General features: G+C 39.1%; 1 protein-coding gene across 8 annotated transcripts in view; it reads left to right on the forward strand.

The window, feature by feature from the left end:
* Positions 1–27,641, forward strand: part of SCEL (sciellin) — a 104,622-nt gene that overhangs the window by 28,826 nt on the left and 48,155 nt on the right. For all 8 annotated transcript variants that reach the window (XM_047720185.1, XM_047720183.1, XM_047720186.1 and 5 more), the window contains 6 exons: positions 567–605; positions 2,444–2,524; positions 4,548–4,613; positions 21,533–21,613; positions 23,778–23,843; positions 26,904–26,963. In XM_047720185.1, the coding sequence (XP_047576141.1) occupies positions 567–605; positions 2,444–2,524; positions 4,548–4,613; positions 21,533–21,613; positions 23,778–23,843; positions 26,904–26,963 (393 nt within the window). The remainder of the gene's footprint in view (positions 1–566; positions 606–2,443; positions 2,525–4,547; positions 4,614–21,532; positions 21,614–23,777; positions 23,844–26,903; positions 26,964–27,641) is intronic.

The following is a 27,641-nucleotide window of genomic DNA, read 5'->3' on the forward strand; positions in this document are numbered from 1 at the left end:
TTATTTGTCAGAGAGTGCCCAATCAGGGGGAGCAGCAGGTGGAAAGCAAGTTCCGTGCTGAGGAACTAGCCCAGTGCAGGACTCTATCCCAGGGCTCTGGGATCATGACCTGAGCTGAAGAAAGATGTTTAACCAACTGAGCCACCCAGGCGCCCCTGTTGCCTTGCTTAAATATTGAGAGTTCATTGCTTCAGGTCATCATTCTTACCTCATTCGTGTTTTTGTTTTAAATGAACCTGGTGGCAAGAGTATGAAATAATGTAAATGCCAATTTTACATTCTTTTTGCTAAAGAAAATTACTGAACTCAATAAATAAAAACATTGGGCCTAAATGATACTGAATTTTCTGAAATAAAATGATTTCCTTTAGAATCTAGTACAAGACAAAAAGATCATGAAATCACCTGATCAAATTTATTCAAATAGTGATGCTTTTCTTTCTCTTCCTCTCAAATAATGTATCCCTTTAAATAGAAACTCTAAATTCATGGACAATTGCAAATTGGTGCAAGTATTCATTCTTCATTATTGCTCAAACTTTTGCCTTTCTTGTATTTTTCCCCAGAAACATGTCCACGTTTAGATCACCAGAAGCAGCAAAGACGTATGTATTTTTCTGATGGGAGTTACATTTTAAGAACAAAGTGTATTTCTTTGTATGCGCTGAAGACAAACCAGGGTATATGCCCCTCGGGCCAAAGTTTCATTATAAGAAAGCCATATTCCTGTTGCTTAAGCAGAGTTTAGCAGAAATAAGAAAATGGTGCACGAACCTTTAAATATTTACCATCTGGATTTTTTTTTTTAAGATTTTATTGATTTATTTGACAGGCAGAGATCACAAGTAGTCAGAGAGGCAGGCAGAGAGGAGGAAGAAGTCTCCCCACCGAGCAGAGAGCCAGATGCGGGGCTCGATCCCAGGACCCCGGGACCATGACCCGAGCCAAAGGCAGAGGTTTTAACCCACTGAGCCGCCCAGGTGCCCCATACCATCTAGATTTTAACAGAAAAAATTTACCAACCTCTGTTTTTTTTTAAATATATATATAATTTTTATTTATTTTTTAAAATAAACATATAATGTATTATTAGCCCCAAGGGTACAGGTCTGTGAATCGCCAGGTTTACACACTTCACAGCACTCACCATAGCACATACCCTCCCCAATGTCCATAACCCCACCACCCTCTCCCTGCCGGTCTCCCCTGTACCAACCCCTGTTTTAACCAAACATCTTAACCTAAGTCATTCTTTTCTTCTTTTGTCTTATTTTTTCCCCTTTCCTTTTTATTTATTTTTTCTTTCTCCAAATCTTTATTTAACTTCTAGTTAGTTAAGATACAGTGTAATATTGATTTCAGGAGTAGAATTTAGTGATTTGTCACTTACATACAACACTCAGTGCTCATTGTAACAAATGCTCTCCTTAATGCCCATCACTCATTTGATCTTTAATATTTTTCTCCCACAGATCTTTATTTTTCCCTGTTCTTATGGCCACTAACTTTCTTCTCTTACGTTTCCCTTGTCTTTCAAAACACCCATCACATTACAATTCAACTGAGTCGTGAAATCATATGTTTGTTAGTAATCGATTTAGGTGAAGTACATTTTCTCAGAAACGTACTACTAGTGATTATAAACAGCCAAATTAGGTGGGTTTTTGAAAACAGAATTGACTTTTAAATTTTTATTTACAAATAAAGTAATTTTCACCTTGGACCATACCTCTCAGTCGTTGAAACAGGTCTGGGTTCCTTCTTTTTTTTTTTTTTTAAGGTCTATGTATATTAATAAATGCTAAATAGAGATTTAAAATGGTGTGATTTTCAGGGGCTCCTGGGTTGCTCAGAGGTTGAAGCCTCTGCCTTCGGCTCGGGTCGTGATCCCAGGGTCCTGGGATCGAGCCTCACATCGGGCTCTCTGCTCAGCAGGGAGCCTGCTTCTCTCTCTCTCTCTCTCTCTGCCTGCCTCTCTGCCTACTTGTGATCTCTGTCAAATAAATAAATAAAATATTTAAAAAATAAAATAAAATAAAATAAAATGGTGTGATTTTTAAATGTTGTCTTAAACAATCTAATGCTATTAACTGCAAAAAAGATGCAGTGTAATTCTGCTAGTCACAGTATATACAGGATTTTATTTATATATAATATGAATCCGGAGCATATCAGAATTCATTGGTCCGGATTTCAGACACACAATGTCATATAATGAATGGTTTCATTCAGTTTCTTCAGTTCTGGTTACTTGGATGAAGGCCAGATGATTTATAAAATGGCTAAACTAAGGAAGAACTTGTTTTCTGTTCTTCTTTTGTCCTTTGAAACATTTTATGGTGGGTAAAGAGCAGGTGGGAATATGAGTAGAGGATAAGACATTTCAAAGGTGGGACGGCATAAAAAAGTTTCAAGAATGTGATTTGTGGTTGTGATTGAACAGGCAACCTAGAGTTTCGTTCAGTGCCAACACTGCCAGCACCCCGGCTCCCACCGCTGTGACAACTCCAGTAAAGAAAAAGAGGTATGAAGGGCTGGTTGCATCTGCTTCTTGCTGATGTTCTGTACAGGATTGTCCTTTACTAATTTCTTTCTTTTTTTTTTTTTTTCTTTATTAATTTCTGAACCAAACCATCCATCAAGATGCCCTACGGCATTCAGAAGTTGGTCTCTCGTCCCTGTTCCTTCCTCCCTTTCCAGGGATCCAGTTCCGCTGGATTCTGCTGTCCTTAAACTTTGTTCCTTTTCCTCCTCTTTTCTGTTTCAAACATGCAGTCTTGGGTCACCTGGGTGGCTCAGTGGGTTAAGCGTCTGACGGTTAAGCGTCTGACTCTTGATTTTGGCTCAGGTCATGATCTCAGGGTTGTGAGATCCACCCCAGGTGGGACCTCTGTGCTCGCTCATTGTAGAGTCTGCTTATGGATTCTCACTCCCTCTACCTCTGCCCATCCCCCTGCTCACACTCTAAATAAAAGAATAAATATGATCTTAAACAAACAAATATGCAGTCTTTTCTCTAGGTCCCTTGGGGTCTTGAATATCTAGGTAATGCTTTTGATGACAGAGTTCAGCAAAGGATAAGCTACTTCAGGTAACACCTTTAGTAGAGTCCTACTGCGGGGAATGCCTTACCCTGAAATAATTATGACTGTGGGATGGCCAAATGTTGCCTTGCTCCTGAAATCTGCCTGCATCGCTGGGGTCTCCTCTGCTCTGTAGATTAGGTTGGTCCTACTTCCAAGTACAGAGTCAAAGGCCCCGTCTTGAGACTTCTATTTATGTAGTAGGCACAGAGAAGCAGCAAGACCTGTGGTGGCAGAATACTCTTCATGAGACAGAATGTGATGTTCAAAGCAATTTTTGCTTGTTAGAGAGAACACAGTGCTAGTGAATCATCATCAGATGGAAAACAAGTATTCACAAACCTCAGTGGTTTAAAAATGTTTTTATTTTCTTTGCCTGCACCTAGAACTGTGCCTAGTTTGGGTAGGTGCCAATGTTTGTGGAATGACTGGCTGATTGCCAAAACACTCCTGCAGTCAGAATTCTGGCTGTGTCTGCGGAGTCTCAGGAAACGTGATCACCTTTCTCACTTGGACCCAAATTTCACATCTCCTATCCACTGCAAGAGTCTTTCCTCTGACAGATTAGGCATAATTCAGGATCACTGAAGCCAGCAATAAGACTCTACTTTTATGATATATATTGGACTAGTTCTTGTGAGTAGCACTGATGACTTACATTGAGTTGAAATCTACTTTGATTTATGCCCATCTCTTCTTAGGCACCTGTGGTGCCTCAGAGAACAGACCTGATTCAAGAATTTAAAGCCAGCTCTCCTGTCTTCCTTATCCTAGCCTTTCCCTCTTTGGGCTTTCCTCTGACATGTCACTCTCCTCTACATATCTTCATTTTTGGTCCATATCTAAATCTTTCTGACAGAACCCTAAGCTATCTCTATCAATTAAAATTAAGTCCCAGTAATGTGAAGACATCTTTCTAATTGGATATATACGTGATTGTATATATGCATATATGTACATACGTATGTATACATAATTGAGGTTAGCATTAGTGGGGTGTTCACTTATGTTTTCAATACTCTTACTTTTAATTTTTTTAAAATCACACAGCTTTTTAAAAATTGTAGAATAGAGCATATGACTGGTTTTTATTATAAAATGTTTCATATATGCAGAAAATAGAAAAAGAGGTATATTGATGATAAACACCCATGAACCCACCAGCTACATTTAACAAATATTATTTCCCAGATTCTCCTCGTATTTCTCTTTAAGGAAATCTCCACATTTTAGTGTTAAGAAAATGGGGGAAAGGAGCTTACTTGGGGAGCAGAGAACATAGATTGTGGTATAGTCATTTCCTTTTAAGTTTATGAAATAGTTTTCATTTTATTTCCAAGACCTGTAGAAAAGTCACCTCAGTACCTTTTAAGTGTCAAATTATTTTCAGCTTTTCCTGGCGGACATGTGGGTGGGATCAAGTCTTCAAGCACCGCGTTTATAACTGGTGTCATTTCCTAACAGACAGTCCTGGTTTCCGCCTCCTCCTCCAGGTTACAGTTCCACCCCAAGCACGGGAACAACCAGAAGGTAAGGGAAAGGTGTCAGATGTAATTGCTATGTAACTTAATGGAAGAATGCATTGGGTATTGACAGTGTATAATAGAGGGAGCTTTGGAATAAATTGGAAGAGATCTTGTAAATTCTGACCGCTGAACAAGACAGTGCTGGGTGGGAGTGAGGTCAGGCTACCAGTGCCTCTGGTAGGAAATCTGTTGAGGTGTGAGGAGTCAGTGGTTGTATGAGTTTACTAAGGGCTGCCATAACAAAATCCTGTAAACTGGGGAGAGGTGGGGGAGAGTAACAAAAATGTTTCTCACAGTTCCAAAGGCTAGAAGTCCAAGATCAATGTGTTGGCAGGGTTGGTTCCCTCTGAGGGCTGGTAGGGAGAATCTGTTTCACACTTTCTGCTGGTTTCTGGTGGTTTCCAGGCACCCTTTGGCATCCCTCAGTCTGTATAAGCATCATCCAGATCTCTCCCTTCATCTTGGCATGATGTTTTCCCTGAGTGCGTGTCTGTTTCCACATTTGCTCTTCTTAAGAGGACACCAGTCATATTGGATATGCAGCCTATCCTCCTCTAACATATCTAATTACATCTGTAATGACCCACTTTCCAAGTAGGGTCACATTCTGAGGCCCTGTGGGTTAGGACTTCAACATATGAACTTTTGGGGTACACAGTTCAACCTACAAGTGGCAGAAGAGAGAATGGAATGAACAGCAGACAGGGCTCCACTGTAGGCTCCTGGTACACCAACCGCTTCCAGGCAGCCATGAACCCAGACAACTAGATGGGGATGTGAGTTGCAAGCTCTTTGTAAACTTTAAGAGATAAATGGGTGTTTTCTACTTTTATTTTTTTGTTGTTGAGATCAATAATTATAACTAAAATAATGGACTATGTGGAGGGTACTTTGTTCTACAAAATCCATGTTAGGAATGTCAACAAGCATTTGATTTCATACATGATTATTGAATGCCAGATATTTTTCTAATATCTTGGGATGTATCAGAGAGCAAAACATGGAGCCTACCCTCTGATCTTCAGAGAAGCAGACATTTGTGCAGAACTCTTATATTCTATGCCATCTCTAACACACAAAGAAAAATAAGTCTGATTTGGTTTTGCTTTAGGGTATCCAACATTGTTTTAATGTCTTCAACCCCCAGAATATATTTAGTGAACATTTCCATGTTCCAGTGGGATTTATTTTCCCAATGCAACCATTGGAAAAAGAGTTATTAAACAGTATGCTTGTTTAGCATTAGATTGTTTTATTTCCTAAAATTGTCATCTGTTGTGTAGGCTTTTGATGTCTCTTTTATTTCCAAATAATAGATATATTTGGAAACCAGTGTCCTTTATTAAAATTTAGGTTGGTTCTACAAGGATGTCAACAAACTTTTTCACACATGTTGCACCTATATATGTATTTATATATATTACATATTAGTTTTACATGTAAAATTATTAAACTTGTTGAACAATCACAACTTAGAATTGTATCTCCCTTCTATTAAAATATTTTCTCTTTAAAGAAAAAGAAAGTCATCTATAGGTGACTTCCAATTATATGAACTGCCAAGGATGGATTATGTTTCTAGTTTAAAACCTTCTTTCCCCTCAGGCAGGGTTTAGGTATGTCTCTATGAGTGACACCTTTCATGGAGATACCTGAGTGGGGAAAATAATAACTAGGAGTTTTGGTAGTTACTGTTGTTTCCTGAGTATTTTAAGATCCATCCAATTTTGTCTTGATAGATGATAACTGATAGTTGGGAATATTTATTACTTATTTCTAAAATCTTATGTTCATCTTCTATTTATTTTTTTGATATTAATGTAAATTGTCACTATAATAAGCAACTGGTTGTATAGCTGTGTGAGAATACAGAAGGATTATTCATGAGTTAGTATCTCATGCTTTCAATGCCTATGGAGCTTGTGGATCTCTGTTTGCACAGAACTGGTAGTGCTTGGCTATATGCGCTTACAATTTAAGCATTGCTGGATATAATTTACGTGGAAGATAAAATGAGTCACAGTGCTCCTATTTCTGGTTCCTGGATCAGATCCATAGTACCAAAACTAAAGGAAAGAGAAGATTTTTGGAGTAGGTTGATCAGTTTAGATATCCTTTCCTTTTTTAGAGGCATAGAGTATTAATACAATGACTAAACTGAAAGACTCCTCTTGGAGGATCCAAGCTAATGTCATGCCAGGCTTTCAGGGAAAGGAGGGAATAATAACAATACAGCAATGCCTTTGATTTCGAAAGTGCTTTTCTTTGGAAGAGCTCAGAGTACAGCTTCTGTTTCTCACCTTTAATGCCAGTGCATTCCTAGGGCTGAAAAAGAGCCTTTTTAGTGAAAGCTGAAAAAAATAGAAGCAATTATTAAATGATAAAAAGAACCAAAGACTTGAAAAAGAGATCTTTGTCCCCAGAAGAACACAAAGAAAATGAAAATAGGTCAAAAAAATGAAAATGGAGGACTATGATTTTTAATATTAGCTAATAGCTCGATGCTAAACATATTTCCCTCATCCTTCACTTACCCATTGGTTCCCTTCTCTCTTTTCCCATTCTCACGTCTCCTGCAAGAGAATTTCCCCTTACTACTGCCACTCTTGCTCTCCTTCCTATTCTTCATTTTGTGAACCTTCATTTCTCCCATCACCGGATCATTCCCAGAGATTTCATTTTCTCTCACACACCCTGTCTGTGCTGCACATTTGAAATGACCACCAGACTTGCCAGCCATTGTTGGAGTGAGTCCTTTTCTTCAACTTTTCTCCCCCTTGACCTCTCCATGGCCTTCAACACCATGGATCACGTCATCCTTCACTTGTTCCCTTCTCATAGAATATGGAAAAGTCAAACTTAGTTGTTTTTGGGTTGAAAACCTGTGTGGACGTCATGTTTGGGTTAAAATCTGTTACAGGCATAATGTAGGTGGCCTTACAAAGTGTCTCAAGCTCTTTTACCAGCAGAGGAACCCATGCTATCATAGCTTTATCTCTATTTACATGTATATGTATACTTATACCTGTGACTACATAGGACTGTGTTTACATCTATGTGTCTTTCTGTATCTATACCTATAACTATATCTACATCTAAGTCTGGGTACAATTAACATAAGACTGGTGAGTTCAACTAGAGATTAAATGAGAATTCTAAAATAACCATATATTATAGCTAAATAAAAAAAGCAATTTCTTAAAACAGGTATCCTTTTATGTATGATATACATTAGTCTTATGATGAGAGGTTGAGATCTAGGTGATCAAACAGAATTTTGGAGTTAAGAGTTAAATATCTTTGAAAGCCTCCTGCCTTTTTTTTTTTTTTTTAATAAAACAAGGTTAAGGAGAAAAGCTGTGATTCATGATAACAAGACATATAGCATTTAAAGTTTGAAACTTAAAAAAAACCTTTTCTTGGTTTCTAAGGCAGCTCCTTGGTCATTGGGATGGAAATATTTTCTGACCTCCTCTTCCTTTTCTTGCTGAGAAGGGAAAAATTCTAGCATCATATTTGAATGACCCCCTACATCAACAAGGTTATTTCTTCTGAAATATTCTTATCAAATGCCCCAGAACTTATAATTTCTTTTCATTTTAATTAAGACTGAATCAAGATTTAACTTTTATAATTGCTGTTCTGTGTTACTGTCATCAATCTTTCCTCCTACCTCTGTGATCAAATCCTTGCTTCACTGGTTTCCCTCTCTTCTATATTCAAACCCCTTTCATCTTAAAAAATAGCTTCTAAGAAATTGGTATCCTAGGGGGGTCTGGGTGGTTCAGTTGATGGTGTCAGACTCTTGATTTTGGCTGGGGTCATGATCTCAGAGTTGCGAGATCCAGCCTTGGGTAGGCTCTGCACTGAGTTTGAAGCCTGCATAACATTCTCGCTCTTGCTCTCCCTCTGCCCCCCTCCTCCCCATGCACAAGTACTCTCTCTCTCTCTCTCTCTCAGAAAAAAAAAAAAAAAAGAATAGCCTAAGGGCTCCTGGTGGCTCAACTGTTTAGGTATCTGACTCCTGATCCTGAGTTCAAGCCCCACCTTGGATTACTGACTAGTCATGGAGCCTACTTAAAAAATAATAATAATAATAATAATAATAATAATAATAGCCGAATTATACAAATCAGTTCGACTGGCACCTTATCTCTCCACTGCAACCGAGGTTTTCAGAAAAGTTGATGGTACTTGCCATCTTTATTCTCTGGTTCCCACCACCATAAATTCGTAGAAGCAGCTCTCCTCAACATCACAAATGACCTGGCTGATAAATTCTTTTTTTTTTTTTTTAAAGATTTTATTTATTTATTTGACAGAGAGATCACAAGCAGGCAGAGAGGCAGGCAGAGAGAGAGGAGGAAGCAGGCTCCCTGCTGAGCAGAGAGCCCGATGCGGGGCTCGATCCCAGGACCCTGAGATCATGACCTGAGCCGAAGGCAGCGGCTTAACCCACTGAGCCACCCAGGCGCCCCCCACCTGGCTGATAAATTCTTGTTGACATTTCAGTCCCTGTGATTTCTTGACCCTTCAAAGGGCATTATTGGCTATTTGTGCCTTTAGGAAATCTCTCTCCTTCTCTTTTGAGAAACCCCCCTACTCCACACCCCAAACATACTCCTGGGTTTCCTTCCTCTAACCATTCTTTCTCAGTCTCCTTTGCCACCTCATTATCCTATACCAGCCATTTATTGTTCATGCTCCTGAAGCTTCAAAGTTCCTTCCTTCTTCTTGTTCTGTGTTCTGCCCCTCCATAGGTTATCCATGCCCAGGACCTCAGTGACCATGTGTGTGCTCTTGACTCCACTTATAGCCGCTCCACACCTCTTTTCTGAGTGACTTTGGACAGCTATTTGCTCAACATCTTCCCTTATATTTCTCAAAAGTCTTGTAAACCTCACATGTTCAGAATGAAATTCCTAATTTTCCACACTAACCTGGTGCTCTGTCTCAACTAAAAATACCATCTTTCAGCCCATTGACCCTTGAAAACTTAAAGTTATTTTTTACACTTTTTTCCCTTAATCACCAATATCCAATCCATTTAGTAAATCCTATCAATTTATCTTCAAGATACCTCTTGAATCCATATGCCTCCATCCATTTCTATTATCATATCTTTTCTGGACTACAGTAGTAGCTACCTAGGTGTTCTCCCCTCATCCATCCTGATACCCACTCCCCTAATCTCTTTTCTACACAGCTGCCTGAGCGATATTTATAAAAGGATAATTGGAACATATCTCCCTCCTAAATAAAAATATGACTTTTCATTTTTCTTAGAATAAAGACCCAAATCTTTAGCACTGACTACTGCCCTTACCTGGCTTCTATCCCTCATAACTCCCCTTTGCTCTCTTTTCTGGTCACATAATCTGTTTTAAATGCACCATATCCCACCTTCTATAGACTCTTAGCATATAAGTTCCTCTCTGCTTAGAATCCTGTCTTTTCCCCCATTTGGAGGCACTTACATTCTGTGGCCATGTTTTCATCTGTCTTCTCTTCAAAATATCACTTCTGTCTGTTCTGTCCTCTCTGCTTCATAGTCACTCAGGTATAGAAGATGGCAGCTTTCCCCCCTTGATTTGTCCACATATAACCTGCATAAGATTTCAATAAAGACGTGGGATGGCAAAAGTGCCAGCAATACATTGTAGAAGCCCAGCCCAAACAAGATCAAATGTAATGTTAGAAATTCCTGTTTGGTAGTTCTTTGGCCACACCTGTTATGGGTTATTTCTTCTTGGCTGAGATTTCTCTGCAGGCCTGATCTTGTTGTATTTTGCTCAACAGCCCCTCACTCCTTCTTTCCTCCATCTTTCTTTTTCTCTCCCCGTACCCCCTCCCTCTCCTTTCCCCTCTTCCTTCCACCCCTCAAATTTCTATTAATTATTTATGCGGGCAGTTCAGTTCTCTCTTTGCTGTGCCAGGCTCTTCTCAGAGAATCTCATCCCCATAACCAAACACGATGATATATTCTCTCTTTGGGAAACATTCTATGCTACTTTTTTTAAAAATAAAATTATTTTCTTGTGTCACAATAATATAAACATCCAGTCACCCACACTTAAAACATCAAAACTGTCATTGATCTATCTCCTTTTTCTTTTTCAATAGTCACTGTAGTGAAGGTGAGGGACTTGAGTGCCATTCAAGAAAAAGTATATGACCACGGGGGGAGGGGCGGGTAGTTGCATACTCTGAACCTTATTTGAATGGCACTTTGATAGATTTGTCTGGGGAGGGAGTCACTCCCACATAAGACTTTCCTAAAGCTACTGCACAGGAGCCACCACCCAGAAGGGGAAGAGGGCAAGGGAACTCGTGAACAAAAGGAAGATTCATAGAGGGGGCTTTCATATCTAGATGATGCCACTCAGCAGAATGGAAGGCAGTCCTGGGTCAGAGAACTCTGAGAGGCAGCAGCAGTTTGAGGTCTTTTATGGCTCCCAGAGTTGCATAGCATGGACACAGAAGAAATCACAACACAAGATCAGCTGTGGGATCATGAGAAAAGCATCAACATTCTCTGGGAACTCTGATGTTGTAAAGAAAGTTACAGGATTCAGGGAAGAGGTCCTGAAAGGGGTGTGGCATTGGGGGGAAGAGAGGAATTACATAATACACAGGGTGATTTTAAGCCCAGTGATGCCACCAGTCAGTATAGGAATAAACAGGAGTAGAATGGGGAATACACGGTTGGTTTTAAGAGGCTGAGCTTTGATTGGAACAGGTAGGGTCTATTTGTGAAGGTAAGTACCAAACAGTGGGAGATGGGGGAGGTGCTCAGGCAAGATATTTGTGCCACAGACCCAGGTTTGGAAATGATACCAGAGATTTAAATATGGTATCTTCAGATATGGAGAAAATATTAAATGAGAAGAGAATGAAAGTTGAACTTTGATGTGTGTCTACACATCAGGTGGTGAAGGAGGAACCAGAAAACGAGACTCTCTTAAAATTGCATGGTAAAGGTGAAGTATAATATGAGATCGGTAGCAGGGAGGCAGAGTGAGTGGATGCTCTCTACATCTCAAACCAGCCCAACTTTCAAAGTCTAGTATGAATCTCACTTCCACCACAGCTTCCTCAGTCCAAGGGGTTATTTTTGTCATCTGAACTCAAAAAGCTTATTCTCTACAATCCTCACTTGGCAATTAATTGCCCATTACCTTAGAACATTACTTATTTTCATGGTATACTCACTAACTAGATGGCATCATCTTATAATTCTAGGAGTCATCCATACAATTTTATCCATAGTAATTTGTTAATAAGTACACATTAATATCAATTTATCAATGAATTGTAGAGCGAGTCCTTGAGGGTATAATAAACACAAAGATTGCAATAGCCACAAAATATGTGGAGACATGGAGGGGGAGCCAGTAGAGGTTGTGTTTGAGGTACAGTAGGATAGGCAAGAGAAGCCAAGTACAGAGATAAGGGGGGGATGGAGCCATTCCAAGAAGAAAGGATTGCAGGACAAAGGTTCTAATGCCAGAGAGTGGTGTGTGTGTGTGTATGCATGTGTGCACACACAACCAGGTATCTGTTCACGTGTGTGAAACTATGGGACTTCTATCCAAGAGGCAGTATCTGCATTCATCCTCTATCAGTTATGTTTAGTGGTAGCAGGAAATCTAGTAATTGCAAATTCAATGTCAAAGGGAAAAATGTCTAGATATCCATTTGTAGATATTCTGTGATAAGTTTAAGTATCTTTTCAGAATATCATATTTCTTTTTTAAGAGTTAGTGGTTTGCTGTTATGTGATTTGAACTCTGAGTGTATGCTAGAGATTATAAAATATATAATGGGGGGGCACCTGGGTGGCTCAGTGGGTTAAGCCGCTGCCTTCGGCTCGGGTCATGATCTCAGGGTCCTGGGATCCAGCCCCGCATCTGGCTCTCTGCTCAGCAGGGAGCCTGCTTCCTCCTCTCTCTGCCTGCCTCTCTGCCTGCTTGTGATCTCTCTGTCAAATAAATAAATAAAATTTTTCAAAAAAAATATATAATGGGTAGTGCAAATGTCATCACTATGGGTAATTGCTTGGTAAGAGCCAGTGAAGTCTGCCTTTCCCACTTCTTTTGCTTTAGGATGTGTCAGAAAGCTTGGTGCAAAGCTAATTGTCACCAATCATTTGGATATGTCTTCAGTTTTCAAGTTCTTAAGCTTTTCCTCATTTTTGAGTCCTTCAAAAGAGTGATTGCATTTGCCAAGCTTGTGCTGGGACATGGATAATAGTCACCATTCGTGAGAAATATTCAATAACAGCACAATGAAATGTGGACACAGAATTTCTAGGAAGTTGATGTTGAAGTTGCTTCTGATTCCAGTACCGACCATTAAATGTATTCTCTTATGATACATTTAAGGGCATCTATGTGTTAAAGTGACTTAGAGATTCCGTGGTTAAATGGCATGTGGAGCTCATTTAAGAAACTCACTGAAGCTGACTTAAGGTAGTTGCTTAACAGACAATATGAATGTTTATGATGTTACCCATTATGGTGATTCAAGACCAGCAATTAAGCTACTGCCAGCACTATCACTACCAAAACACCAATGTGTTTTTTTTCTGGAATCATTTCCAAAGATAGAGAATAAAACACATAGCTTCTGATAAAGTTAAAATAGTGGAAACTCACCTAACAAATTTGTCTAGGAAATTACCATATATTTAAAGGCTTGCTATGTACTTTTATAATTTCTCATCCATATTTGTTTCAATCTCTTCTTCTTCACTGGATTTCACTTTCAGTTAGCTGGTTGGTGGAGTTGAAGGAGGAAAGAAAATCCTGATTGAGATGTGAGTTGCCATGGCAACTTTGCACTAGTTATATTTTTCTGTCTGTAACTATAAATGGTAAAATGTAACCTTTCTAATTATACTGCTACATTTTTAACTCTATTGGTACCAAACACTCTGCAAAGTTTGTTGTAATGGTATTTAAATCAATATATTTTATTTTTATCTCAACCAAATTCTTATATTAACTGGAATCTGTTTCATAAAAATTAAGATTCTAAGACCATTAGTAAAATGTCAAAGTACAGTGAGTTTAAAATATTATCTGAATGCCTAGAAATACCCATTGTAGGGACACCTAGATGGCTCTCAGTTAAGCGTCCTGATTCTTGATTTTGGTTTAAGTCATGATCTCAGGATTGTGAGATCCAGCTCCTCCTTGGCTCCAGGCTGGATCTGAAGACTTCTTAGGATTCTCTGTCTCCCTCTGCCCCTTCCCTTCCTGCTCGCACGTATACTCAAGTACTCCCTCTGTCTGAAAGAAAGAAAGAAAGAAAGAAAGAGGAAAGAAATACCCATTCTAGACATTCAAAATAATTAAAACATTAACCTGAAATAAGGTTTTGAAAAGCTTTATTTTTGAATAGTATTATTTGAATAGAATGAGGAGAAAGCTAATTCAAAATGTGTCAGTGAAGGGCTTAACCTTTAGCATTGAGTTAGTTGCTTTTTTTCAGTCCTATGAGGTCAACATAATTTCTGGTTTCATAACACTGGCTTTAAGTAACTCATACATTTAAACAACAACTAACAAAGTCATCCTTGCTTTCCCCCAGTCCAGATTCCACCAGCCCTGATCCCTAGGAGCCCCTGTTGCTTCTCCTGGTGCTGGGGAAGACCCTCGAAGTATGATGAACTGGGGGATATTCAGGTTCAGAAGCAGGGCAAAGAAGAAGCTGTGAGAATCAGAATACCTAGGGACAAGCTCCCTGCCAAGTTACAGCTTCCTCTGCACCAACCATAAAAAGCAAACAGTTTGATTAAAAAAAATTTTTTTTCACCCTTTAGTGGTATTGTTTGAAGGTCTATCAACTAGAGATTATAAATCTCACCTCAGAGAAAAGCATGAAAATTCTAAGAGGTTAAAGGGGCTGTCTCTGGTCATCCAAACCTTAGTGTTAATGACCTAAATCATGTTTCTTTCTTGTTAGAACTGGGCAGAATTGGGACATGCTGAAGTATGGTGACTTGAATTTCATGAACAGGGCATGGCTTTGGAGCAAGAAGACAGGGCATCCTGGGTATGGCGCAGTGTGCGTAACAGGAGCATACTGTGATATAGGAACGGGGCTTCCAAGTGCCTAGGAGGAGGGCAGTGGGAAAAGTGGGGGGGGTGCGAGGACCCCATTTTACTTAGGACTGTCTGCACATGTGGTGGCACTTCTTTGTCTTCTGATCTTCTTCCTCTGTCAGGAATATACAGAATATTAAATACATATGTATTTAATGTATATGTAGCCTTTTCGATCTTGTTTCTCTCACTTAGCGTAATGCATGTGGAATTCATCCATGCTGTTGTATGCATCAGCTGTTTATTCCTTTTCATTGCTGAGTATTATATGGAGCTACGCAGTTATTTATCCATTCACCTGGTAAAGGACATTTGGGTTGTTTTGGGGGGGCTTCAAATGTTCTCATACAGGTTTTAGTGCATGATCATTTCTCTTAAATAAATGCCTACAAGTGGGATTGCTCAGTCATATGGTAAGCATATGTTTAACTTTATAGGAAACTGCCAGCTTGAAAAGTGGCTGTACCATTTTGCACCCCACCAGCAATGCATGAGATTTCAAGTTGTCTCACTTCTTTAATATCACTTAGTATTGTCAGCTTTTTTTAAATTAAAATATAATGTATTATTTGCTTCAGGGGTACAGCCTGTGAACCGTCAGTCTTACACAATTCACAGCACTCACCATAGCACATACCCTCCCCAATGTCCATAACGCCCCTACCTCCTACCAGCAACCCTCAGTTTGTTTCCTGAGATTAAGTCTCTTATGGTTTGTCTCCCTCCTGATCCCATCTTGTTTCATTTTTTCCCTTCCTTCCTCCCATGACCCCCCCAACCCTGCCTCTCAAATTCTTCATATCAGAGAGATCACATAACTGTCTTTCTCAGATTGACTTATTTCTCTTAGCATAATACCCTCTAGTTCCATCCATGTAGTTGCAAATGGCAAGATTTCAGGTTTTTTGATGGCTGCATAAGTATTGTCATCTTTTAAAAGAATTATTTTAGCCATTCTAATAGGTGTGTAGTGTAGCTCTTCCTAGTTTTAAATTGGATTTCCCTAGAGACTAACAATGTCAAGCATCTTCTCACATGCTATTTATCATTTGTACATCTTCTCTGGTGAAGTATCTATTCAAATCATTGGCCTATATTATTCACTTGGTAGTGTTTACTTACTGTTGACTTTTGAGTTTTAAAAGTTTTATATACTGCTTTCAAGTCCTTTGTCAGGTATGTGATTTGCAAATATTTTTCTCCCAATGTGGCTTATATTTTCATTCTCTTAATAATGTATTTTCCAGGGCTGCCTGGGTGGCTCGTGGGTTAAGCCTCTGCCTTTAGCTCAGGTCATGATCTCAGGGTCCTGGGATCGAGTCCCACATCAGGCTCTCTGCTAGGCAAGGAGCCTGCTTCCTCCTATCTCTCTCTCTACTTGTGATCTCTCTCTGTCAAATAAATAAAATCTTTAAAAAAAAATAATGTATTTTCCAGAGCAAAAGTTTTTAATTTAATGAGGTCTAACTTATCAAATTATTATTTTTTTTAATGAATTGTACTGCTGGTGTCATATCTGAGAACCCTCTTCCTAACCCATGTTACAAAGATTTTTCTTCTAAAAGTTTTATACTTGTATGTTTTATATATGTTTACGATTTTTTACTTCACCTGATAATAATTGCGCTGTTCTTTTTTTTTTATGTCTTTGAGAAAATATCTAAGGACCAAAAGCTTCTATGAATTCAGCAATGCTTAAAATTTTGTGACACTTTATGTCTATTTACTGGAAAATATCGACATATTTTCTTATAAAGCTGAGATGAGTTATGCTAATTGAAATTGTATTAACCACAATTGCATCTACGTACATTTGAAGGTGCTTAGTCTACAGCAAGTGCTCGGGGCTCTGTGAGCTGAAGACGCCTTGCAATGACCCTGCTTTCCCACAGTCACGTGGGACAGATCAGGACCTATCTTCTCCTTTAATAAAGAAGCAGAGGTTGAGAGAATCCGCTGTTTTACTAGGGTCAAACTGAGTTAGTGGCAAAGCTAGTCTACAAGCTAGGTCTCTGGAATTTAAGTCCAGTACATGCTCTATTGCTGGGTTATGGTTTATTGAAATGGCCCCTGGCCACCAGGAAATGAGACTTCATTGCAGTAATCATTCTTTTGAACATATGCCGCACATTCAATAAACTCTTGGGAGCAGGGACTGCCCCTTTTCTAGTTTTTAAATTTTGTTCTGTGTTGCTATGTGTCCTAACATTATACCTGAGGCATCTGTGGTATAAACACTCATTAACAATGCCGTCCTTGGGCAAGGAAGCAATGCAGGACAATCTATCATTATTAGATTTTCCCTGGGAATATCGAAAAGAGTATTGGTTTAATGCAGTACATTACAGAGAAGCACATGAGATTCAACATTAGAAAAACTAAGTTGAAACCCTGGCTGAGTTACTTACTAGCACCATGATGCAAGGAAAATTACTCAACCATTTTGACTCATTAGAAAAAAAACATTTTCCAGGGGATAGATGTATGATTGGACTAAAATAATGTTTGTGAGAGCTTGGAAAAGTTAGCATGGCACTAAAATTCAAAAAAATATAAGTTCCATCTCCTTTGTCCTTGTTAAAAATTCTGTGTGTGGGAAACAAAGACTAAGCATAATGGGAAGTAAAAACAAAACTCAGAGTTAAATATTACAGTCATTTATTCTTGTTTCAAACCTGGGTGTGTGCTGCAGTAATGAAATGCTCTTCACATAGGCAGACAAACAGAAGTCACAGAGCCAGGCATGTTGTGCAAAAAAGCCATAATGGAAAGAAGTGATCTTTGTAGCAGCATGTGAAAATGAAGTAACATAAACTGCTTCACAGGGTTATTTCTATTAGTTCTGGCCTTTGGGCTATTATCTACAAATTTTCCCATTTCTTGTGAAAGCTGCCTTTTTATTCCTGGAAGTTATTCTTAACAATAATAGCCACTAATGTGGTGGTGTCAACCCTGCAAAGGGTCTTGGGGGCTTGAGGGAAAGACAGAGGGTAGAGCCAAGGGTCAACTTATCCAAGCTTGAACATTGCATCTCAAAGCGCTATTCAAACAGGATCATTCCACATCCATGTCTCTTGTTTGCTTCTCTTCAAAACATTCCGGGCCACAGCTTCCTGCCTTGCTCTTGCATTTTAATCCTCCTGCTTGGCATCCCATCAAGCTCCTGGCATGGCATGAATGACTTCTCTCATTGCCCCTAAGGGTTTGGGTTCTGTCATCTGTGGCTGTCATTGCAGAGATGCAAATGAAAGCTCCTTTGAGGTGAACGGAAGTCAATGTGGCATTGCCTAGCCCTGGCCCAGCGGGGGTCTGAATGCAGCACCCTCGGAAATAAATGTGCTCCTCTGCTTCTCTTGGCCTTCACAACGGCTTGCCCACATTTTCTTTCTGGGTCATCCCCAAACCATATCTGCACTGTGTCCCCAGATCTACTTCTCTCCCCGTGTCTGTTTCCTGGATACACCCGGTCAATATTTACCCACCTCTCTGAGGACTTAGCCATTGTAACATGGAAGAAATGTAGCTTTTTATCAATGTGATTCTGGCATAAGCGAAGTTTGGCACCATCCTTTTTCTCCTTTTTGCAATCCTACTTTTCATCATTTTACCTCTCTCCTGCCTGTTCACAGATATCCAGTGTCCTGTGCAGATTTACTAGCCAGGACTGACCACCTTCTTACCCCTTTCCTCTGCCCCTGGAGGAAAAGCATATAATCAGCTAATCCACCCAGATCCACCCAGACACATTATCACTTGTGATATCCCATTATTCCCAACACAGGGATATTTTTTGAGAAGAGGAGATAATGGTAGTTCAAATAAAATAATAACTAATTGTAAAATCTAGCACTAAACCAGAACAGGGAACTGTTTTTTTATAAATTGTTTTTGCTAAATTTGAACAGATTTTAGAAGTTTCAAGAGCCTCTTCACTACTCATTTCCTTCCTTACCAAATAGAAATCCAGCCAATCACTCCCTCTTTCAACACCATCTTTAATTTTTTTTTTAATTTCTTTTCAGTGTTCCAGAATTCATCGTTTGTGCACCACACCCAGTGCTCCATGCAATGCGTGCCCTTCTTAATACCCACCACCAGGCTCACCCAACCCTTCCACCTCCCTCCCCTCCAAAACCCTCAGATTGTTTCTCAGAGTCCATAGTCTCTCATGGTTCATCTCCCCCTCCAACACCATCTTTATTGGGCACCAAAATCATACACAGTCCTAGTACTTGGGATATAACTATCCTTCTAGGAACTTTCAGCTCAGTATAGAGACAGAAAATTATTTGTAATCCAAAACAGTGAGATATAGGCCATAAAGAGGATGTACTATGGGGAGACATAAGGGTATATCCAGCACAGATTTGGTACCACCAGACTCACTAATGTCTAAGCCAAGTCTGAAGGACAGGAAGGAAGTATCCAGGGGAAAGGGAGAAGCATGTAGGCCAGAGAGCAGAGAGCACATGGTGGTGGGGTCCTTAGGAGTGCAAGCATTTTGGCAGTTAAGTATTGGGTTCACATGGGGTAACAACAACCACAACACAACACATAGAGTGAGCACTTAGTGTGAGCCAGGAAGAGCTTAAATGCTCTGTAGGCCCTTCTCCCGGCTTCAGTGCCGCTGTCCACACAAGAGCAAGGAGACCCACCGTGCTCTGCACTCTGCTGCTCCACTGCCCATCACCCAGACAATCATTCCCACGCTCTGCTGAGAAAGATTTAGAACTAATTGCATCATGTCCTCCATCCCTATGGCTATGGATTCCCCAGGAGAAGCCCAGTCTGACCATTGCTTGTCACCAGGACTAGCCCCACAGAGCTCTGTCCGTCACGGAGCCTGACCTGACCTAACAGTAGCCTAACCACTCAAACCTTCCATAGTACCACCCTGGATGTGTCCGTTATTCTAATCACAACTGGCTGCTCTACAGTCTCATCTTTGGCTCAATGGCACTCTGCTCTGTTGGGCTCTCCCAGAGGACTCTGCTTCCACAGGATCCAGAGGAAGAGGAGAGGTCTTGTTTGCTCCTCGTTGCTACTGCTTATCAATTTTAGCTTTCTCCTCCCTAGAACTGCTCCATCTTCTTGAAATTGTGGCATCAGGAGCTTCTCTTCCTCATTGCAGTCATCTGTAGGTCTCAGAGTCACTCACCTGCACTCTTTGAAGATGCTGGCACCAGGTTCATTGTCTGTCTCACATGTGTCTCATAATGCTTGGTGATTTCCAAATCCATGTGGAGGATCCTTCCCCACTTTGACCTCTCACTTTCTTGATCTTCTCTCCAATAATCTTGTCCTTTGCCCTACCTTAGCCACCCATAGATCGTGCCCTTCTGAATAACCATACAAATTTCAAAATCTTCCCATTCTGCTTCCACTTTCTATCTACTCCATTCAGCTCATTCTCACCAGTCCTTTGACTCCAGAAGTTTCTCAGCCCTGTCCCCACCAACCACCAATCCACTGACTTTTCACATTTCCTCTCCCCTCATATCCTCTGTTCCCTCCATGTCCATCTCAGATCCCATGGTCCTTCCTTATCATCACTTCCTCACATCCCCCTTCCTCATCCTCCTTCACCATCATTCTCTTTGTTGCCCTCACTTGGCTGAATTATAAACTTAGTTAAATCCAACTCTCGGTTTCCTCTGCTTCTGCCCCCTAAGCTGCTGAATGTGTCAATAGAAAAACAATGGCAGCTAGCTTTAATTCCGTGACCATGAACCATGACCACAAACCAGTAGCTGAGCTACTGATACTGCCCAAGGATTCCTAGCAAAATTTGGCGGGGTTGAGGGGAGGTGGTGCTTATGGAGCCAGATTATCCACTTTGTAGAGTACCTGTATGTAGAAAGCTGCCAATAAATGTTTGTTAAATAAGAGCATGGTCTAATTTAGTCCTGACAACATTCAGCAATCCTATGAGAAAGGTTATTACAAATGAAGAGATGGAATCAGGTTGACCCATTATCACATAGCTCTGACAGTTCAGACAGCTGGACTCCAGATCATATGTGCTCACTTAGCATGTGGCAGAAGCCACAGGGGTACCTGGAGTCGAGATCACAAATGTACTTTAACTAGGCATGGAATTTAATAGGGAGTCACTAGGGTGGTAGTGGTGGGGGTTGGGGGGTGACATGACCCGGGTAAGGTACTGACTCCATCCAAATGGTGGACATAATTGCCTGTCTGCAGTTCCTAGGTTATCAAATCACACTGGCTCAGAGTCTGCCTTGGCTCTTGGTTGGAGAGTTTAGGCTGACAGTATATACTTGCTTTGCTAGCAGCAAACTGGCCTGTGCTGCCAATATTTAAGTCAGATTTAGTTAAGAGCTTCAAATCAACTTTATCTTGAGGTCTGTAAAACTGAAAACCTTTCTTGCTGTTTCCATAGCAGCCTGATGGTTGACATAATTCTTAAAGAAGATTATATGTTAATGCCCAAGAACCATTTACTACGCTCACGCGCTGCTGACCCAAAATGCCACAGCTTGAGCTAGATAGTCTAGCAAAATATTAAGCTTTTAAAAGGACACATTATATTTCAAACTATAGTGAGAGGGGATGGGGTTTCCAAAAATCTGATTAAATGAACTTTGAAAATACCCATAATTTAAATATTTGACTCCTCTTAAGTATAGTGCTGTATAGACTCTAGCCTTTTAGCTACCTCGTGCAAGGTGTGGGGCGGGGTGTGGAAGATGCATGAGTTATTTCCATATAGGCCATAAGTACATTTGGTTAATAGATGCTAAAATTTGCCATGTCTCCATGGTGAAATGAACTGCTGTTTTCTGTTTTAAAGGGAACCAACTGTTCACCCTCCAATACCTCCAAAGCCCAGTTCTCCTGTTTCATCTCCTAACCAGCTGAGACAGGAGAATAGGTGAGACCTGGCGTTCCAGAATCTCTTGCTCAAATGAAGAAATTAAAGAAATGAAAAGCAAATGAATTGTGACCTGTTTTGTGCAAAGCGTGGGTATGTTTTGTGCATACATTCACAGAAGAAGCACTTGTAAAGCTTTTCTAATTGCCAACACAAGTGCGTATTTATGTTTGCCTTTGAATACTTATAGCCACATCCTGTCTTATGGATACACCTTCAAGATAGAAGCTGAACAGTATTCATGTCCAGAAAATGTTTATCCTCTGGTTTCTTCTAATTTATGTATGAGGAAGCATTATATAAGGAATCTCTTTCTTTCTGTCCCTGTGTATATACATAGATATATATGTATACATATATAGTATTTGACATAGATAATCTAGATAGAAACTATGTGTGTGTGTGTACACACTTAAGTTTCCCATTAAAAGCCCTATTTTCTAAAAAAAAAAAAAAAGCTATATTTTCTGATGAAAGATGCTCTTAAAACTTTGTGTTACTGCTCAAACCCTCCTTATTTTAGAAATACTTATAGGTAGGTTTTAGTATTGTTTTAGCTAAGGAATTTGCAATTTATTTCAAAACTATTACAATTAAAAAATGTTCTCTGAATCAAGGGAAAAAAGACTTGTTTTTTCATTTTGAATCTCTGACACTCTATAATTAATACTTAGAAACAAATTCAAAGATCTGAAAAATGTCCCACGTGTTTCTGTTAAACTGTTTAGTAATCTTGAGCTGTTTTTTGAGACGTACATTGCACATTTCCATTATCATTGTGAGATTTTAAAAATATCTCATTGGAGACTGTATACGTTAGATCCGCTTGATTGCCTGCCTTTGATTCTTTTGTATTTTTACATTTTGATGGTGATTTTTGTTGACAACGTGAAGGAAAATTCTAGAACTATTCTTCGTGAAGAGGGTAACTTCAGCTAGGAAATGCTGACTGGGCAGCAGAACTCTGTAGCATTAGGTGCTAAGCCTATTGAGTTAAAAACCCAGGTCTGAATATCTATTCAGTGAAACTTTGCAGAATCTTTGAAATTTTGTCCTTAGGGTGAGAAGATATTACTTTTCCTTTTAATGAGCCAAGAAAATACTTCTTCATTGAATTAATGAAAGATATAGACCAAATTTATAACTTTTTATTTGTGCAATGATTATAATTATACTCTTAAAATAACTGGAGTTTTTTTATCTTATATTATTTTTCCTTTTGTAGTATTGAGCAATTAAATTTTAATTTGAATAGGAATTTTTAGGGGGCCTTAAATACATTGGCTTTAGTACTATTGAAATTCTAGTCTAAAATCAGCAACTCCAGAGCAGTAAGCTTGTGTAAATTTTAAAAAAAGCTAAATTTCATGGGAATTGGTCTAATCCATTTTTATTACTTTAATTTCTTTCTTCTACCAGTGATCTTAAAAATAAAATTAGGACAACTTGCATGTTTTAAACTCTGTGATTACTTTAATCACAGCAAGATGATTTTAATGAAAGAATATGAAAGGGAAGTGTTTCCTGTGTAATTAACAAATGTCCTCAGGAGGACAAAAAATAGTTGAATATAGGTTTTTGAGAACAAGCAAGAATATATAAGTAGGTCAGTCAGATACTTAGGAAAATAACAGATAAAAACCTCATATCATAAATTGTGACAGAACCTAATATCATAAACTTGTTCTATTAACTTTGTGTATTAGAAACTTAAGATATTTCCCATCTTATCTGAGCAAATGTATTTTTGGATTGTATTCAAATAGATTAAGTCTTTAAGAAAAAAAACATTCATTTGATGCCCAATAACAAAAAAGAGCCTTAAGAGAGAAGTATGAAAATGCTTTATTGATGATTGGAGACTAAAATAAGATGAACATAAACACATTTAAGACAGATATTTCTAGATATATCTAGTGGTTGAAAATATATTAAAAGAGATAAGCTAAATTACAAATTGCAATAGAGTTCAGAAATTTCAAATAAGAAATGGCTGAGTTCTAGCCAACCAAAAGAGCTAAAGTGAGGTTTGTTATCTCAAGCAGTGCTATTGATCCAACACTCTGTGATCTTTTTGAACATGAATGTTTCCTTAAAAATTTATATTTAGCAGAGAAGTGTTTTTATTACCTAACAGATATTATCTTTAACTTTGAAAATATAGGCAAATATGTCCACCTAAACCAGGTGTAAATACAGAAACCAACAGATCTGCTGAAAGAAATATAAGGTAAAATGATCTCTTTTTATATCTATGTAATTGTTGAAATGATAATGTTTGTCTTATTAGAATACTTAAAAATACAAGACAATTAATAATAGACAATATCAGTCCTCCAGCTGGCTTCAATATAGCGGGTAATTAATATTTTTATATGTACCTGCAGAATTTTGTTCCTTTTATTTCTATTCTTAGCTTTACATTAAGAAAGCAACCAAAATTGTCTGAACATGATAACAGAATAAAATAAACCCCTTAAGAAGGGAAAATTCCCAGCACTTGGGAATTAGGTCCCAAGGTCTGTGATACAGTTGTGCTGATGTTTAAATGAATAGGTGTAAATATAGTCATTTTACTGAACTTGCTCTACAAAAGCCTTGCTAGAATTGGCTGTATAATAAGGCCATATCCAGCTCTACCCACATCATCAGAAAAAGGCTTGCAAATAGTATTGATCTTTGGGTAAGCTTTCCCCATAACAGTCCTGATTTATGCCCATTGTCTTACTCATCCCATCTGGTTCAGTATAGACTTTGGTTATATCCTGGTTTTATTATTTTTTTTTATTTTTTAGAAAAAAACCCTATTTTTATGTTTTATTTTTAAAAAAGATTGTATTTATTTATTTGACAGAGAGACAGTGAGAGAGCACAAGTAGACAAAGCCACAGGCAGAGGTAAAGGAACAAGCAGGCTCTCTGCTGAGCAAGGAGCCCTATGTGGGGCTTGATCCCAAGACCCTGGGATCATGACCTGAGCCAAAGGCAGCCGCTTAACTGACTGAACCACCCAGGTGCCCCCCAAAAGCCCCTATTTTAAAAATTAGTTTTAAATAATGCTAGTCTATAGGTTTATCAGTATGATAAACCAGTTTTTAATTATTATGGTAAAAATACAACCTTAAATTTACCATCTTATCCATTTTGACCAATGATTTTTCAAAATTCAAAACTTGTGTAATTTTGGGGTGTTTTTTTTGGTTATCTCCCCTGATTCTCAGGGTTTCAAACTCAGACTTTTCTGAGAATCAAAATTACTGTGGTAGAGACACAGCTTGGGAAGTGCTGAGATATAGTTGTACTTGAAGTTACCTGGATACCTTACCTTTGGGGAGAATAATGTTTACCTTTTACTTAGTAACTTCAAGTACAACTATATCTCAGCACTTCCCAAGCTGTGTCCCATGTGCCCCAAGATGTCAATGCATGTTCTGTGAAAGAGGGATTTCATGGCCGACCCATTTAGGAGACACAACAAAGTAGAGTTCTCTACCACAGGACTTCTTCAGAACCTTCAATGTGCTTGTATACATTCTGAATCTCCAAAAGTTGGTTATAATATTTCCCAAATTTACTTGACTGCAAAATTCTTTCTTCATGGAACCCTATTAACCTTCTATGAGACATTGTTTGTGAAACAGTTCTTTTTTTAAATTTTTATTTGTTTTTTTAAATTTCTTTTCAGTGTTCCAGAATTCATTGTTTATGCACCACACCCAGTGCTCCATGCAATATGTGCCCTCCATAATACCCACCACCAGGCTCACCCCACCTCCCACCCCTCTCCCCTCCAAAATCCTCAGTTTGTTTCTCAGAGTCCACAGTCTCTCATGGTAGGTCTCCTCCTCCGATTTCCCCCAACCGTCTTCTCCTCTCCATCTCCCCATGTCCTCCGTGTTATTCCTTATGCTCCACATATAAGCGAAACTATATGATAATCGACTCTCTCTCTACTTGACTTATCTCAGTCAGCATAATCTCTTCCAGTCCCATCTATGTTGATACAAAAGTTGGGTATTCATCCTTTCTGATGGAGGCATAATACTCCATAGTATATATGGACCACATCTTCCTTATCCATTCATCCGTTGAAGGTCATCTTGGTTCTTTCCACAGTTTGGCAACTATGGCCATTGCTACTATGAACATTGGGGTACAGATGGCCCTTCTTTTCACTACATCTGTATCTTTGGGGTAAATACCCAGTAGTGCAATTGCAGGGTCATAGGGAAGCTCTATTTTTAATTTCTTAAGGAACCTCCACACTGTTTTCAAAAGTGGCTGCACCAACTTGCATTCCCACCAACAATGTAAGGCAGCTCCCCTTTCCAACATACGTTGTTTACTGTCTTGTTGATTTTGGCCATTTTAACTGGTGTAAGGTGGTATCTCAGTGTGGTTTTGATTTGAATCTCCCTGATGACTAGTGATGATGAACATTTTTTCATGTGTCTGATAGCCATTTGTATATCTTCATTGGAGAAGTGTCTGTTCATGTCTTCTGCCCATTTTTTGACATGATTATCTGTTTTGTGTGTGTTGAGTTTGAGGAGTTCTTTATAGATCCTAGATATCAGCCCTTTGTAGTGTCATTTGCGAGTATCTTCTCCCATTCCATGGGTTGCCTCTTTGTTTTGTTGACTGTTTCCTTTGCTGTGAAACACAGTTCCTAATTACAGGAACATCAATGAGGATGTTCCCAATTATTCCTTTCCATGATCACTAGGGAAATTCGTGTGGATTCAACCCCTCTGTGTCAGGTGCTTCCAAATACCCTATAGTTTAAAATGTACTTTCCCTTTGGAAGCTTAAGAAGACAGACACTTTCACCACATGTGAGGGATGAATTAATCATCTGGACATGTTGCTTAATGCTCTTTGGCTCTGGTCAAAAAAATCTCTGAACACACTTCTGTGTTTACTTGAGTAGTTAACTCTGCTTTCTTTTCCATATCCTCTAAGTATAGAACTAGAGAGAAGCCAATGTGTTCAGGAGAAACTGTAGTTATTTCAGTGAGCACTAGATGGCAGAGCCAATGCCCAGTTAAATGACTGCTGTGGGGCGGGGGGGGGGGGGGGGGGGGAAGAGGGGGGAGTGTGCACCTGCATGTGCTCACACCCACACCTGCAAACCCCATGAGCTGATATGATAGAACTATTTCATATGCACTTAAACTCAATAATTCCTGAACACATGGACTATTGTTTTCTTTACTGAAAACATAGATTTGAGACAACCTCAAAGATAGCTGTACCAACATCGACTTGTGTTTCCTTTTCATCCTTTGAAGGGGTCAGGATCTCGAGAACATCATCAAAGTGGCCACTTCACTTCAGAAAACTAACAAGGGGTAAGAGCTCAGAGCCTTTGAGCTTATGTTTTTCCTTTCTTTATGTTTCAAAAAAGCTTAACCAGTACCTTTAGAAGTTCCAGATATAAACAAGATCCCCATGCTGTTTACCAAATATAATTTAAAAGAAGAAAGAATCAGTCTCTTTAGATAAGTGTCCCTGAAAAGCGGGTCAGATGGACATTTACCAATACTCTTCTTCCTCTGCTTTGTCTTTTGGTGATTATACTCATCTCCTTCACCTCAGCTGTTTGTGGTTTTGACCTTGTTGTAAGTCCTTGTCCTGTATTTATGTTGCTGGCTCAGATTTCAACTTATCTGTCTTCCCAGAACCCTCACTAGAATGTCCTAGGCCGTATTTACCTTCCTTCCCAAGTGTGCTATTTCCTAACTTCTTTCTGTTCTCTCCTTCAGCCAAGCTCACCTTTCTGGAATCATTCTTGATTCTTCCATGTCTTTCCCCTCAATGTAGTATCAGGCATATGTGCATAAAAAGCCTAAGATTCTCCTCCTGCCCACATGGCCTCACCCCAGTTCAAATCTGCATCGACTCCATCATAGATTATTAGACTAGCTTTCCAGATTTACTTACATTCCCTCAGTCTTTCCTCTCCTAAACCATATTTTTTAAGATATTTATTTATTTATTTATTTGACAGAGAGAGAGAGAGAGAGATC

Source organism: Lutra lutra, chromosome 3 (genome assembly GCF_902655055.1).
Source record: "Lutra lutra chromosome 3, mLutLut1.2, whole genome shotgun sequence".
Taxonomy (NCBI): domain Eukaryota; kingdom Metazoa; phylum Chordata; class Mammalia; order Carnivora; family Mustelidae; genus Lutra; species Lutra lutra.